Source organism: Myotis myotis, unplaced genomic scaffold, assembly GCF_014108235.1.
Source record: "Myotis myotis isolate mMyoMyo1 unplaced genomic scaffold, mMyoMyo1.p scaffold_m19_p_11, whole genome shotgun sequence".
Lineage (NCBI taxonomy): Eukaryota > Metazoa > Chordata > Mammalia > Chiroptera > Vespertilionidae > Myotis > Myotis myotis.
In genome coordinates, this window is record NW_023416315.1 from 61765579 (window position 1) to 61780842 (window position 15264).

General features: G+C 40.3%; 1 protein-coding gene across 3 annotated transcripts in view; it reads left to right on the forward strand.

Moving 5' to 3' along the window:
• The window catches only part of COPG2 (COPI coat complex subunit gamma 2), a 150433-nt gene that overhangs the window by 41471 nt on the left and 93698 nt on the right, over positions 1-15264 (forward strand). For all 3 annotated transcript variants that reach the window (XM_036328673.1, XM_036328674.1, XM_036328675.1), the window contains 4 exons: positions 2421-2496; positions 4415-4507; positions 5586-5672; positions 6802-6959. In XM_036328673.1, the coding sequence (XP_036184566.1) occupies positions 2421-2496; positions 4415-4507; positions 5586-5672; positions 6802-6959 (414 nt within the window). The remainder of the gene's footprint in view (positions 1-2420; positions 2497-4414; positions 4508-5585; positions 5673-6801; positions 6960-15264) is intronic.

The window sequence follows — 15264 nt, forward strand, 5'->3', positions numbered from 1 at the left end:
TGGAATAAAACATGTGATGACTGTAACGTTTCACCTCTGCCATGCTGATCTGCATTTTCCAGAATTCTCTGATACAAATGGAAAGTACAGAATTAAACCCAAATATACGTGGAAATTTAGTATTTGACAAAGGTGGCCTCTCTCTCTCTACTCACTGGGGTAAACTTGTATTTTTCAATACATGATTCTGGGACAACTGAATAGCCGCTTGGAAAAGTTAAAATCAGATCCATATTTTACATCATACACATGAATAAGCTCTAAATGGATAAGGAATATAAATAAAAAAGTAAAACCATGCAAGTACTAGAAGAAAACATGAGTGTATTCCTCTTTAATGATAGTGTAGGGCAATGGTCGGCAAACTGCGGCTCGCGAGCCACATGCGGCTCTTTGGCCCCTTGAGTGTGGCTCTTACACAAAATACCGACTTCTGCGCATGGGCCACGAAGTTTCAGTCGCACTGTACGTGCGCGCCCGCACGTGGTATTTTGTGGGAGAGCCACACTCAAGGGGCCAAAGAGCCGCATGTGGTTCGCGAGCCGCAGTTTGCCAACCACTGGTGTAGGGAAAGGCTTTGTTAATTATGACTAAAATTCCAGGAACAATGAAAGAAAAGACTGATAAATTTGATTATATAATTTTTTTAAAATTACATGGGAAACCACTGTAAAATATAGGACGAATAAGGGGCTTGCATTAGTCCAAGTTGTGGTACCCAGTTATTCTTAATTTATTGCCATGGTGTTCTATACGACATTGCCATGTATTTCATGGCAGAAGCGGCATGACAGTGGCTCAAGACTAGCAGATCCAATAGTTTTACCATGTTCTGCTTCTAGGAGCAGACACCCCAGTGCAGTGATGGGATAGCCTACTGAATACTCACTGAGGTAGTAGGCTGCAGATAGGACCCTGTTAGGTTGGGGAATTCTCTTCCAGGATGCAGGCCAGGCTATGGTACTGTCACCAATAGATACATTTGGTTACTTAAAAATATATAGATATCTAAAATTAAAAAATAATCTGCCAATCGGAAAGATTCTCAAGTTATGTTATTAAGTAAAAAAGGAAGGTACCAGAAGAGTGGGGACCCCATTAGCATGCATTTTAATAAGTCTCTGTGGTTTTCCATATATTTTTAAAACTGTGGTACTATAGGCTAGGGTGCATGAGGGAAGACTTAGACTTGATATTTTTTACCTTTATGAATATTTTGAAAGTGTATCTGTTACATAAATGAAATACTTTTATAATTGAAAAAAGAATGAAATTGAAGGACTAACAGTTATTCACAACTCTCTTCTTGGTGTCCTAATGGAGTACGTTGGAGGTGTGGCCATGAGGGGAGCTGAGCGAGGGAGATGGGTAGTCATGTTAGGGGTAGTGTCAGTGCACGAGGATGAGTGAAGGAAGGGTAATAGGGTGAATAACATAAAGGCCAAACATCTCTTTAAAGTATAAACATAGAATTTAGTAGCTCAGTCCACACTACTCTGGCCTGTTTTTGAAATGAGGCAGAAAAGTCTAAAGTCATTGACAATTGTTATTTTATAAAGCCATGGCTGGAGAGAGTGACCTCATCATTTCAGTCAGTTCAATTACTTTTTTAAGTTTTTAATTTATTGATTTGAGAGAGAGAGAAATAAAAGAAACATTGATTTGTTGTTCCACTTGTTTGTACATTCATTGGTCAGTTCTTGTATGTGCCCTGACCAGATATTAAACCTGCATCCTTCATGTATCAGGACTATTCTCTAACTGAGCTACCCACTGTGTCAGTGTCCCCTCTGCCATGTGAGGGCCAGTGTCTTTTAAAGAGTTACGTCTGATAATGGTGGGTTTTTAGGATTTGGGGAGATTTCAGCCCAGGGCTCTGAATAATATCTCATCTTTATTTTTTATTTAAAAAATATTTTTATTGATTTCAGAGAGGAAGGGAGAGGGAGAGAGAGACAGAAACATCAATACCAATGATGAGAGAGAATCATTGGTTGGCTGCCTACTGCATGCCCCAACCTGGGGATCGAGCCTGCAATCTGGGCATATGCCTTGACCAGGAATCAAACCGTGACCTCCTGGTTCATAGGTCAGTGCTGAACCACTGAGCCACGCCGGCTGAGCATCTTTATTATTTTTATGCCAATTGTCAATATCTAAAATATGGTTTATGTGGTTATTATCTCTCTGTTACTGCTAGAATATAAGCTCCATGAAGGCAAAGACTTTGTTTAGCTCGCTGCTGTCTTCTACCCAATAATTTAATGTTTATCCAAAGAAGACACTCAATAAATATTTGTTCAATCAATAGCTGTGTTGAGATAGTTATGGGGTTAAGTGGAATTAGCTAAGGCTGGACTCCACAAGAGGGAAGACTTGACTCTAATTGATTTCACAGTAACTAATTTCATTTTTCTTAGTCTCACCAAGGACATGACAGGAAAGGAAGATGTGTACCGGGGCCCGGCCATCAGGGCTCTCTGCAGAATCACTGATGTAAGTTCTTGTTTTGCTGGGGTGTTGAGCGGGAGGGCGAGGGAGGGGGGCGGTGTGTGGTGGTGGTGTCACTGTTTATCTGCAGGAGGCCATGTAATTGAGTAGGATTCCCTAGTCTGGCTCTGTGAATCTTCAGTACAGGCACACCACCTCGTTTTACTGTGCTTCACAGATACTGCATTTTTTTTTTTAGACATAATGCTATTCTTACACACTTAATGACTACAGTATAATGTAAACATAACTTTTATATACTCTGGGAAACCAAAAGAATTCATGTGACTTGCTTTATTGTGATACTTGCATTATTGCATGGCCTGGAACCTGCAGTATCTCTGAGATATGTCTGTGTAAGAGAAACAGGACCACCAGAAAGGCTTTTGTGGTTCCAGGCTTCTTTTCTTTCAAATGTTTTTTTCCTTTTGTTTATTTAGAGTAGTCTATTTCTTTCTCTGTTTGCCCTCATAGACTTTTGTTATAGCCAGGGCACATTGCTTACAGGAAACAAAAAAAAAAAAACATTTGAATTTAGCTTTAAAAAGAAGTGTTCTTACAAAATATAGAGCGCTCAGAATTTGAGGTACAACTTAGAACCAGAAGCCAGCGCAAGAAAGGAACCCAGCGGCAAGATTTCTTAGATACTCACTGTTATGATCCATCATTTGCCAGACTCAAGCCTCGTCATTCAAATAGTTCAGGAAGACAACCTGGTTAGTCATCAGCCAGCCTAGTAGCTTGTATACACCTGTATCTGACTCAGTCTGTTACATCTGGAGAGATGAGGGTACATAGTGTGCTAGGATGTCCATTTCTTGGAACTGTGAGTAGGAAAGGTTAAAATGGAGGGCAGGCTGGGCATTGATAAACAAATTAAATAATATTCCAGGTATACTAATGCATGGGTAGATGTTTGTAATCCTCTCAAGTTTTAAAACTTGAGCAGGATCAAATGGTAAATCTGGATTCTAGAAGGAATAATAGAAATGCTTTAATATTTTAATAAAACAGTTACTCAGCTATTTTATTGTGGTTATTTTTGTTTTTAGCATTAAGTGGGTGACATAAGACTTGATGATACCAGTGCTAGCAAAAGGACTCTCTTCTAAAAATCTCTTTCAGTCTGTTTATATATCTTCATGGGCCAGCACCTTTCCAGTGCTAAGCTTTCTTCCAGTTAAATTAAAAAGAACTTTATTTTCAGAGGATTTTGTATTGAGAGTTCACTATAGTGGTATATCAAACATTTAATTATGTAAATAAAATAATCAGATTACACTTGACTTGTAAGACTCTCTGGGATCCATATAAAATAGATCCCCTTCACATACAGCAGTGGTTCTCAACCTTCTGGCCCTTTTAATACAGTTCCTCATGTTGTGACCCAACCATAAAATTTTTTTCGTTGCTACTTCATAACTGTAATGTTGCTACTGTTATGAATCGTAATGTAAATATCTGATGTGCAGGATGGTCTTAGGCGACCCCTGTGAAAGGGTCGTTCGACCCCCAAAGGGGTCGCGACCCACAGGTTGAGAACTGCTGATATAGAGGAATTTTCAGGACTTCAAAAGCACCTTTCGTCCTCATCTAGGAGTTTCCTTTACAACATCCTTGGTAGGTTGAACCCTGCTTATGTGTTTCCTCAAATCGGAGCTCTCCACTTTGAGACAGTTTATTTCATTGTTGAATAGTTATTTGTCTTCCTTACATATAGATGTCCCTCCTTGAAGCTCCCACTGGGTTGGCTGGGTTCTGCTGGATGGGCTATGATTACTCTATTATATACTAATCCTTTTTAATGCAGTCTAAGTATTTACACAGAAACTAATATATGACTGGTTTTCGTAAATTATTTTGAAGTGGTAATATAGTGTGAAAATGTTTTGCTTCAACAACTTTTCTCTCTGAATTTTATTAGGGAACATTGCTGCAGGCCATTGAAAGATACATGAAGCAGGCCATTGTGGATAGAGTCCCCAGTGTATCCAGCTCAGCACTGGTGTCTTCCTTAGTAAGTGAGCAAGACAGTGGCTGCCTAGTTCTTACGCATGGTTCAGTTTCTAGTTGCAAAAGCGAAGTGATTCTCTCACAAGTGAAACATTAAAAAAATATGTGTATATCTCTATTGTTTTATCCAAGAATGTTTTGTCTGCCAGGGGAGTATTGAGCAATTAAAATGGGCAGTTAAAAACATGAAATTGTCATGGGCTTGTAAGGTTTTGGTAATCAGAAAGTTTTGTTTTACACATAATAAAGATGGGCGGTATGGGTCAGGGAAAGACAGGGAAGAAACTGAGGGTTGATCTCTCTTATTTTTTTTAAAAAAAGTATTTATTTATTTTAAGTGGGGAGGGGGGGGAGAGAGAGAGAGAGAGAGAGAGAGAGAGAAATTTGAACCTGCAACCTTGGCCTAGAATATGATGCTCTAACCCACTGAGCTACCCAGTCAAGGCTCTCAATCTCTTTTTTTTTTTAAATCTTCTGTTATGACCTGCACTTTTACCTCTTGCCTCTTGGTTCTCTGCTTTCCTTCACAGTGTCCTTCAATCCAAAGTCTCCTGTCCCACTTCAAAAATTTTCTCCCAGGAAGTAGCCTGTTCTTTTTCTTTTTTATCAAAACAAAATTTATTACTTACAATCTATCACACTGCATTTAATTAACATTGATTACTAATGTGTAAATGGATTTAATCATCTGAATCACAGGAGTTACCTGGTTCTGGAATATAATTGACCAAGAGAATATAGTGGCTCTCTGGTTTTTTCTTCTAGGTGAGTTTCCTAGAAGTAGAACTTATAATGTTAACATTATTTAAGTACTATCCATCCCTTCCTGTCCCTCCCCTCTCCTTACTTCCTTTTACACATCTCTCTGGGCCCACAGGCATATGTTACTCACCTTTCTAGGGAATCTTGGAGAAAGTACTTTTGGTTTTATTACTTGCCTCAGGAGTAGAGATTTGAAATAGACTTATGAAGCTACAAAGTTGTTTCTTTTCTTTTTTTTAAATGTCTTTTGGAAAAGGAACTCATGCTTCTAAACTTCCAGTGACCTTGCCTTATCTATTCTCATTTTTTTCTGCCCTTAGCACCTGATGAAGATAAGCTATGATGTAGTTAAGCGCTGGGTCAATGAAGCCCAAGAAGCTGCTACAAGTGACAATATTATGGTCCAGGTATGGATATTGAATTATTTTAGCTTCTGTCTCAAGATCAGCTTTCTTTAACCCTACATTGCAAGGGCAATTTATTGATTCCAAAAAATGAGTATTAGCTAAAGGCTAATATTAAGCAGCCTGTAGTGCATATTCTCAAGTAGGTATCCCACTAATTATGATTACTACCATAGGCCCTGCTAGTGTTCAATTGGAGCTGTAAGAAGGTTAGAGAAAGCTTCTTATATTCAGTAGCAGTTTGAAAGGCTCATTCCAAAGGTCCTTCACAGTGCATTTCAATCCTTTATTTGAAAAATAAATTGTGAAGAAGGATGTTCAATTCCAGGCTTTTCAGGCCTTGATTATAGTAAACATTATAACAACAGTAAAGAGTAATTTTTACATTGTGAAACTTTAGTACCATTTTGTTGGAAATATCTCCTTTTGATATTCATTAGGCTGTTCCTAATTAAAAGGAACAAGGTTAAATCCTTAACTGGCAATTTTATGTAAAGTACCCCATTTGTGTTTGAGAGGGTACTTATTTATCCCCTTTCTGTGTTTATAACTTCTCATATTATTAGCATACTCAGTTATGAGGAAACACAGTAGTTATTTTTCTCATGGGAAATATTCTCACTCTCCTAATTCCATTATTGTGCCTTTACACAAAGTGCCGTGATAATATTCGTGCACTCCTAAAGCCTTCTTCAGGAGATGTGATCCCTTAACTTCTGACATGGTCACAGGTGATTTAAAGCCACTCGAAGGCCTGCCACACTGGTAAAGCCATGGACCTGACACCTTTGTACTAAGGATGAGTGGGGCAAGGCTGACCTGCCAGATGTACCCTCAGATTGTATGTTACCTTCTTAAGACTTCTCCAATCTAAATTTACACTTTCTGGGGATAAATTTGAAACTCCTATCCTTTCAGTCTTTCCTGTGTTTGATTCAAAGTGAAAAAGCTATACTATCTGTATACTTTTGACCTGAGAATCTTTTGATTAAAAATCTAGTTCCATACGATTCTACTTTCATGTAATTTTGTCTTCTTCCTACTCAGTTTCATGTACGATTCTACTTTCATGTAATTTTGTCTTCTTCCTACTTAGTTTTATGTATGTTACATTCTTTTTCTTATTCTTTAGTACCATGCATTGGGAGTCCTGTATCACCTTAAAAAGAATGATCGCCTTGCTGTTTCTAAGATGTTAAATAAGTTTACAAAATCCGGTCTCAAATCACAATTTGCTTACTGCATGCTGATCCGAATTGCCAGTCGCTTACTAAAAGAAAATGAAGAGGGGTAAGTGTCTTCATCTAAACTTAAGTAATTTTTCCTTTGCTGGTAAATATGCCTCAGAATTTATTTCCTTAATGAATATTTTTTGGGCATTGCTGACTTTACAGATTTTATATTTTCTGGATTAAAAAAAATCATGGAATTCCAAGTAAAACAACTTCTAAAAAAATTTAATATATGCTCTGGTATATGTATTTAATAGATTATGATTATTAATAGTATAATAACACATTGACCCGAAACAAAAAATCCTTAAATGTGGAAACTGGAAGTAACATTAAGAATCTTTTTTATCCTTTTTATTTTTATAAAAGAGACTATTGAAGTATTGTATTTCATTATTTATTTAAATTATTTAAAGGGCAAGAGGGAGAAAAATAGAATTACATATGTAAGGTTCTTATATTTTTCATGAAGCGGTATTATTTGATGGTAGTCTGTGGTAATATAAGGATAAGTACTGTGATCTCTTGAGTACCCACTAAAAACACCTGAAAGATATAAGGTAAATGTTAACAGAGAAGATAAAATAGAATATCCAAAAATATTCAGTAGAGCTTCCTACAGTGGTGGAGTAGCTTGGTCATATTAGCCCTCTTGCAAATAATGATTATATAATCAGTATAAAACTATTACCCCCCCCCAAAAAAAAAAAAAACAAAAACAAAAACAAAACAACAAACACACGAAAAAACAAGAAACCCCACAACTATTTGGAAGTACTGGTGATTCGTGAAAAGGAGGCAAAAACTGGAGGGAAGTTGATGCCTGGACAGCCGAAGCTACACTGGGTGAGATTTGGGTATTTCTGGGTAGTCTCCTAGGGCAGTTCCCAATTCCCAGGTGGGATCACAGGAAGATATAGTATTTACTGGACAGAGGGGTCAGAACACAGTTTGAGATTAGAAGAGTGATGAAAACTTAGGGTGGAAAACCTGGAAAGGAGGGAACCACAAATGGGTGAGCCTCAAAATCAATTTTAATCTACAAAAATCCTTGGTTGGCCCATGAACTGTGCACATACAGGGGAAGACTGTAGGAAACCTGGTGAACAGTAGTAGCTCTGAGCTGAAAGAACTCAGTGGAGAATTCAGTTGCAGCTCACTCTGGAGGAAATAAAGTTTGGAGTTTGAGCCAGGTTGACTGCCTGGTAGAGAAACATCATGCATTCTGGAGTCTTTACCTCGTGTCGTTCAGTGTCTGTAGTCATGTCCCACACAATGCTGTTTTGGTCAATGATGGACCAGATACGATGGATTATAATAAAGCTGAAAATTTCCTATTGCCTAGTGATGTAGCTGTCATCATGTGATAGCGCCACACATTACTTGCATGCTTGTGGTGATGCTGATGTAAACAAACCTACTACATTGCCAGTCATGTAAAAGTATAGCACATACAGTTATGTACAGCGCCTATTATTTGACAATGATATTAAACAGCTATGTTACTGGTTCATGTACTTACTAGACTTTTTATTGTTAGTTTTGGAGGCACTCTTTCTACTTATAAAGAAGTAAGTTTGCAGTAAAACAGTATGTTATGTTATGCAGCAGCAGCTCATTTTTATGGGTCTCTTGATTGTATTATTTTCTCTTGTGCTTGATTTAATTTGATGTTATTTTGTTCATCATGGCCGCTAAGCATACAGAATCCACTACTATTGTTGCCAGTAAGACGTTATGTTGAGTGGTTGACCTAGAAATGACATTGAAAGTGATTGAAGATGTGAAGGTGGGAAGTCAGTGATGGTTATTGCTCATCCGTCAGGCATGTCCCATCTATATAATAAAAGCCCAGCAACCATTAAGATGGAATGACCAGAACGACCGGTCGACCAGTTGCTATGATGCTCATTGACCACCAGGGGTCGGGCGCTCAATGCAGGAGGAGGGGAGGGAGGTGCAATGAGGCCTGGAGGTGCATGCTATCGCCCAGGGATCCCAGGAACTGCAAGCCCGGAGCTTGCTTTCCAATAAAAAATAAACTGAAAAAACAAACAAAAAAACGGCCCAATGCCACCACCCTGGGAAGAACGGCTCCAGGAGGGAAAGGCTTCCCCAGACCCCACCTAGCCTAGCTGGTGTGTCGCGGGCTCGCAAGGACTCACCTGTGACATGCAGGAAGAGCAGCCCCTCTGACTCCGAAGCCAGTCGCACCAACAGCTGCTCCCTGCCCAGCTACACGGTGAACTCAGCGCTGCTGGGCTGCCTCGGCTCTAACTTCCAGCTTCTGGCTTCCTGCCTGCCCCTTTGTATACTACATGTGTTTGGAGGCGTGGCTTCAGCCTCCCCGGCCAATAGTGCCACAGCACAGCCAGAGAGTGGCAGGTCATGGCCAGCAGGGCTACCTGGGCATTGATTTGGCCTCTGACTGACATCCATGTGCAGTTACACTGTGTGTTTATATTTGTAGGGAAGCAGGGCAGCCCACTTCTGCCACTCGCCTCACCTTCTAGGTTAAGAAAGGCTGGCTGATCTCCGTGTTTCTCCTATCCAGAATCAAAACCTCTTGGGGATGAATGATCCCAGCAATGGCTCCACCACACACTTGGTGTGACTGTCACAGACATTCCCAGTCATTACAGCCCATTCCTCAGCCCCCAGTGCCTGCTCCACCCACTGCCACTCCTCACCTGTCACTTCCTGAAGACTACCTGATGTTATCCTATTAGAAATGTGAGCAAGATCTCAAATGCCCCCCTGGCAATAGCTCCCTTGCCTTACCTTTCTTCCTCTAAAAACCTTGCATTTTAAAAATATATATTTGGTTGATTTCAGAGAGGGAAATAGAGATAGGAACATCAATGATGACAGAGAATCATTGATTGCCTGCCTCCTGCACGTTCCAAAGTGGGGATCGAAACCTCCCCCGGTCCCTCCTCCCATCCCTCCCCTGGCCAGCAGGCCCCCGGTGGCGCTGTGGCACCAAGGGAAGGAGGAGGGGGGAGGCTGGGAACCGCAGGGTGGTGGGGTGCTGAGGGCAGTGTCGGAGTCTGGCGTCTGTTCCTTCTGCGCCCGGCCCAGCAGTAGTAACCTCCTCTCCTGACCCCGCCGGGGCCTTTGGGCCCCAATCAGCCTGGTCCTGATCGCCTGCCAGGTCTAGGTACCCCACCCGTGCATGAATTTCGTGCACCAGGCCTCTAGTCCTATATAATAAAAGCCTAATATGCAAATCAACCAAACGGCGGAATGACCAGTGGTTGCTATGATGCACACTGACCACCAGGAGGCAGACACTCAATGCAGGAGCTGCCCCCAGCCTGCAGGCCTGAGGCCAGCCAAGGCGGTTGCCAATGGGGGCCCCCCAATTGCCCTTCCAGTTGCCCCAAAGAGGGAGGCAACTGGCGGTGGGGGAGAGGCCGGCGAGTGGCCAGCTCCAGGCCGGCTAAGGCTGGTGCCAGTGGGGGCCCCACAATCGCCCCACCAGTCACCCCACAGATCAGCCTTCATTGTCAGCCAGGTCTAGGGTCCCTACCCATGCATGAATTTTGTACATCGGGCCTCTAGTTCCACTATAAGAAGAACAAGAACAGTGTCTTGGCTGGTTTGGCTCAGTGGATAGAGTGTCGGCATGCAGACTGAAGGGTCGTGGGTTCATTTCAGGTCAAGGGCACATACCTCAGTTGCAGGCTCAGTCCCTGGCTTCAGTCAGGGCACGTGTGGAAGGCAACCAATTGATGTGTCTCACATTGATGTTTATCTCTCTGTCTTTCCCTCTCCCTTCCACTCTCTGTAAAAATCAATGGAAGTGTATCCTTGGGTAAGGATTAACAAAAAAACAAAAAACAAGAACAGTGACAGACGCTGTTAAATGATTTGCTTTATTGAAGGCAATGGGAATAACAAAAAATGTCAGATGTGGAGAAACTTCTAATGACCTGGATTAAAAGCTAGACATAGAAGTGTACTCCTCTCAGCATCATGATAATCATGACCAAAGCAAAAAAAATCCATGATGTTGAAAGAAAAGGCTGGACATGACTATCGCGTTGAATTTACCACTAGCTCTGGGTGGTTTAAACCAGTGGTTGCCAACCTTTCAGACCTCACGGACCACCAGTGGTCCACAGTCCACTGGTTGGCGACTGCTGGTTTAAATGATTAAGAATGGTTGTTCATTCCATAATGTGAAAGTGAGTGGTGAGTCTGCAAGTGCTGATGTGAAGGCAGCTGAAGAATTTTTGAAAATTCTAGATAAGCTGGTTGTGGAGGAAAGTGACTTTCCAGAGCAAATATTCAATATGGATGAAACCTCTCTGTTCTGGAAACGGATGCCTGAAAGGAGTTTCATCCATAGGAGACCAAGTCAGTGCCAGGTTTCAAGGCTTTTAAGGACAGGATAACAGTCTTGCTCGGGGCAGTGTCGCAGGCTGCAAAGGGAAACCCTGGATGATCTGGCACAGTGAGAACCCCAGTGCCCTCAAGCATATCAGTAAGCACACACTGCAAGCATACTACAGGGGCACTAAGAAGTCATAGATGACCCAGCTCTTCTTACAAGATATTCTCCTGAATTGCTGTGCCAGTGAAATGGAGAGGTACTGTTTAGAGAATAACATACCTTTCAAGATTTTGCTTATTGGACCTGGGATCCAAACCTTTTGTCTGTATTACATAGCATGCCAGCAGCAGGACTCTCCATGTGAGCTTCCATGGGTGGGGAGTACCAGTCCCTCTGCTGGCATGATGGGAAGGAGCTGAGTCCAAGCGTTGTGGTTGACTAGAATTGATTGCCTTATACCAAGCATGTCAGACTCAAAGGTAACACAGGCCAAATAACCAAGTTTTAAGTTTCTGTGGGCCGCAAAAAAACACACAAACAAAACCTTCAATTTTCATAGAAACGTAAGTTTATTTCGATGGAGACATGCTGAATACAAAGGGCTGAAATAAATGAGTCATCGTTAACATAAAATAATAGAACATTTTAGTAAAAATATTTTTTCTTGAACATTAACTTACCAGACACTGAATAACTGCACAAATTCATAAGCATAATGCAAATAAACCTACTTTTCTTGTTCTCCAAAAGCGAAATATTTTCCGTTGCACACACCAAACAATTTAGTACAAGACTAATGACATGGCAATCAGCTGCTAAAATATTCGCTGCTAGTATTAGTGGAGAGAAATGGTGTGCCTGCACGTAAGGCACGTAAGGGAAATGAATGCAACACGATTATAATAATCAGTCATTAGCGAATGTTGTAGTTTGTTATTAATAATCCTATATAATAAAAGCCTAATATGCAAATCAATTGAACAGTAGAACGACTGGTCGCTATGATGCACACTGACCACCAGGGGGCAGACGCTCACGCAGGAGCTGCCCCCAGCCTGTAGGCTCCGACTGGCAGTGGCAGCGGGGGGCGGGGCCAGCGAGTGGGCAGCACCAGGCCAGCCAAGGCGAGTGCCAGCAAGGGCCCCCCATTCGCCCTGCTGATCACCCCACAGATCAGCCCTGATTGCTGGCCAGGCCTAGGGACTCTACCCGTGCACGAATTTCATGCACCAGGCCTATAGTTATGTGTAACAGGATATTGTAGAAATTAAGTTACGAAATTTTTATTAAAATGTTTCTTACATGCTATTCTATTGGCTGGGCCACAAAAATATTTGTTGTGGGCTGCATGTGGCCTGCGAGTTTGACATGCTTGCTTACATATTTGGTTGAGTCCAGTTGTTTTGAGGTTCATAGGAATCCAACTTCTTTTTTTGGTAGCCAGCTGATCAGTTTTGGATAAAATTATCCTTATCCCTCACTGGTTAAACTCGTTAATTCTCAGAATTTCTCTGGCAATTCTTTTTGGTTTTGTATGTATGTTATCATAGATGGCATTTCAAAAAATTTATTTTTTATTATAAACTTCTCTTTTAGTATTGTATTGCCTTTACCACAGCCCATAACTTTTGGTATGTCATGTTTTTGTTTGTCTCATGGTATTTTCTAATTTCCCTTTTGATTTCTTCTTTGACCCATTGGTGGTTCAACAATGTGCTGTTGTTTAATTTCCACATATTTGTAAATTTTCTAGTTTTCCTCCTATTAATTGATTTCTAGTTTCATTCCATTGTGGTTGAAAAAGATACTTGGTATGATTTAAATCTTAAATGTATTAAGACTTGTTTTGTGTGGCCTAATGTGATTTTTATCCTGGAAAATGTTCTGTGTGCACTTAAGAATGGAATGTTCTGTGTGTAGGTCCATTTGATCATAGTGTTTCAGTTCATGAACAGAGACCGTTTCTTCATTTATTTAGACTTCACAGCAGGGTTTTGTAGTTTTCACTGTAAAAGTCCTGAATTATTTTTATTAAATTTATTTCTAAGTATTTTATTCGTTCTGATGCTATAAAAATAGAATTGCATTAATTTTGTTTTGGATTTATTGTTGGCAATAAATAGAAATACAGTTGTCTTGCATGTTGGTTTTGTATCCTGTAACCTCTGTATGGTCATTTACTTCTGTGTATGTGTGTTTCTTGGGATTTTCTGTGTACGGAATCATGTTGTTTGTGAAAAAGAGTTTTCTTCCTTTCCAACCGGGATATCTTTAATTAATTTCTTCCTCTCCTTCTTTTCCCCTCCCTTTCCCTTCACTCTAACATGAATTGATTTTTTGTTAAACCAATTTTGCATTCCAGGGATAAATACCACTTAATTATGGTACATAATTCTTTTTACATATTGCTAGATTCAGTTTGTTGATATTTTGTTAGGAGTTTTGTGTCTGTGTCAGGAGGGATATTGATTTGCAGTTTTTACATGAAAATTTGTTTTTGTTCGGGTAATATTGGCATCGCAACATTAGTTAGGAAGCAGTGTGCCCACCTTATTTTCTAAAAGAGTTTGTGAGGGATTGGTATTATTTCTTTACATATTTGATAGAATTAACCAATGAAGTCATTGGGACCTATGCTTTTCTTTGAGGGAAGATTTTAAATAACTAACTCATAGGTCTATTTAGATTTTGTATTTCTTCGTGAATCAGTTTTGGTAGTTTGGTATTTCTGGGAACTTGTCCATTTCATCTATGTTATTTCATTTGTTGGCATATAGTTTATTATATGCCTTTATAATCATTTCAATTCCTTTATGGTCAGTAATTTGTGTTGTTTCTGGTTGGTCTAGTTCAGTGGTCGGCAGCCTCATTAGTCAACAGAGCCAAATATCAACAGTACAATGATTGAAATTTCTTTTGAGAGCCAAATTTTTTAAACTTAAACTATATAGGTAGGTACATTGTTATTAACTTAATTAGGGTACTCCTAAGCTGGCCTTTGCTAAAAACGTCCTCAATCTGATTGAAGTACGTTCGCTGAGGTTGACCCCTTCCAACTCTCCAATCCACACTGGTCTTGTATACTTGTTTCGTCTTTCTCCTTTCGTTCATCCTTTCTAGATGTCCAAACCATCTCAACATACCTTTCTCAATCCTCGACACTACATCTTCTTTCACTCCACAACGTTCCCTAAAATTAACTTAATAAACTTTACTTAAAGTTTTAAGTCAACTTCGCACTGTACGTGCGTGCCCGCACGTGGTATTTTGTGGAAGAGCCACACTCAAGGGGCCAAAGAGCTGCATGTGGCTTGCGAGCCGCGGTTTGCCGACCACTGATCTAGTTGAACATTTGTCAATTTTGTTGATCTTTTCAAAGAACTAACTTTGGGTTTTATTGATTTTTAAAAATTATATTTCTTCATTCTAGTCCACTAATCTTTGCACTGATCTTTTAAAATGAAATTTGTTGGGGTGACATTGGTTAATAACATTTAAGTGTAAAGTGTACAATTCTCTAATATGTCATCTGTATATTGCATTGCATGCTCACCACCTACAGTCTAGTCTCCCTCCATCACCGTATATTTGGCCCCCTTTACCCTCTTCATTCTCCCCAAGCCCCTCTTTTTTTCTGGTAACCTTCTGTTGACTGCCTATGAGTCGGTTTGCTTTATTTTGTTCATTTGTAGCTTTCTGTTTTGTATTCCACACATGAATGAAATTATATAAAATCCATATTATTTCCATATGACTTACTTTGCTTGGCATGATACTTTGAAGATTCATCTATGTTGTCCCAAATAACAGTATTTCATCCTTTCTTATGGCTGAGTAGTATTCCATTGCATATATGTACCACATCTTTATTCTATCATCCATCAAAAAACACTTAGGCCCAGCTGGTGTGGCTCAGTGGTTGAGCATCGACCCATGCACCAAGATGTTGGTTCTGGTCAGAGCACATCCCCGGGTTGTGGCTTGTTCCCCAGTGTGGGGCGTGCACGAGGCAGCTGATCAATTT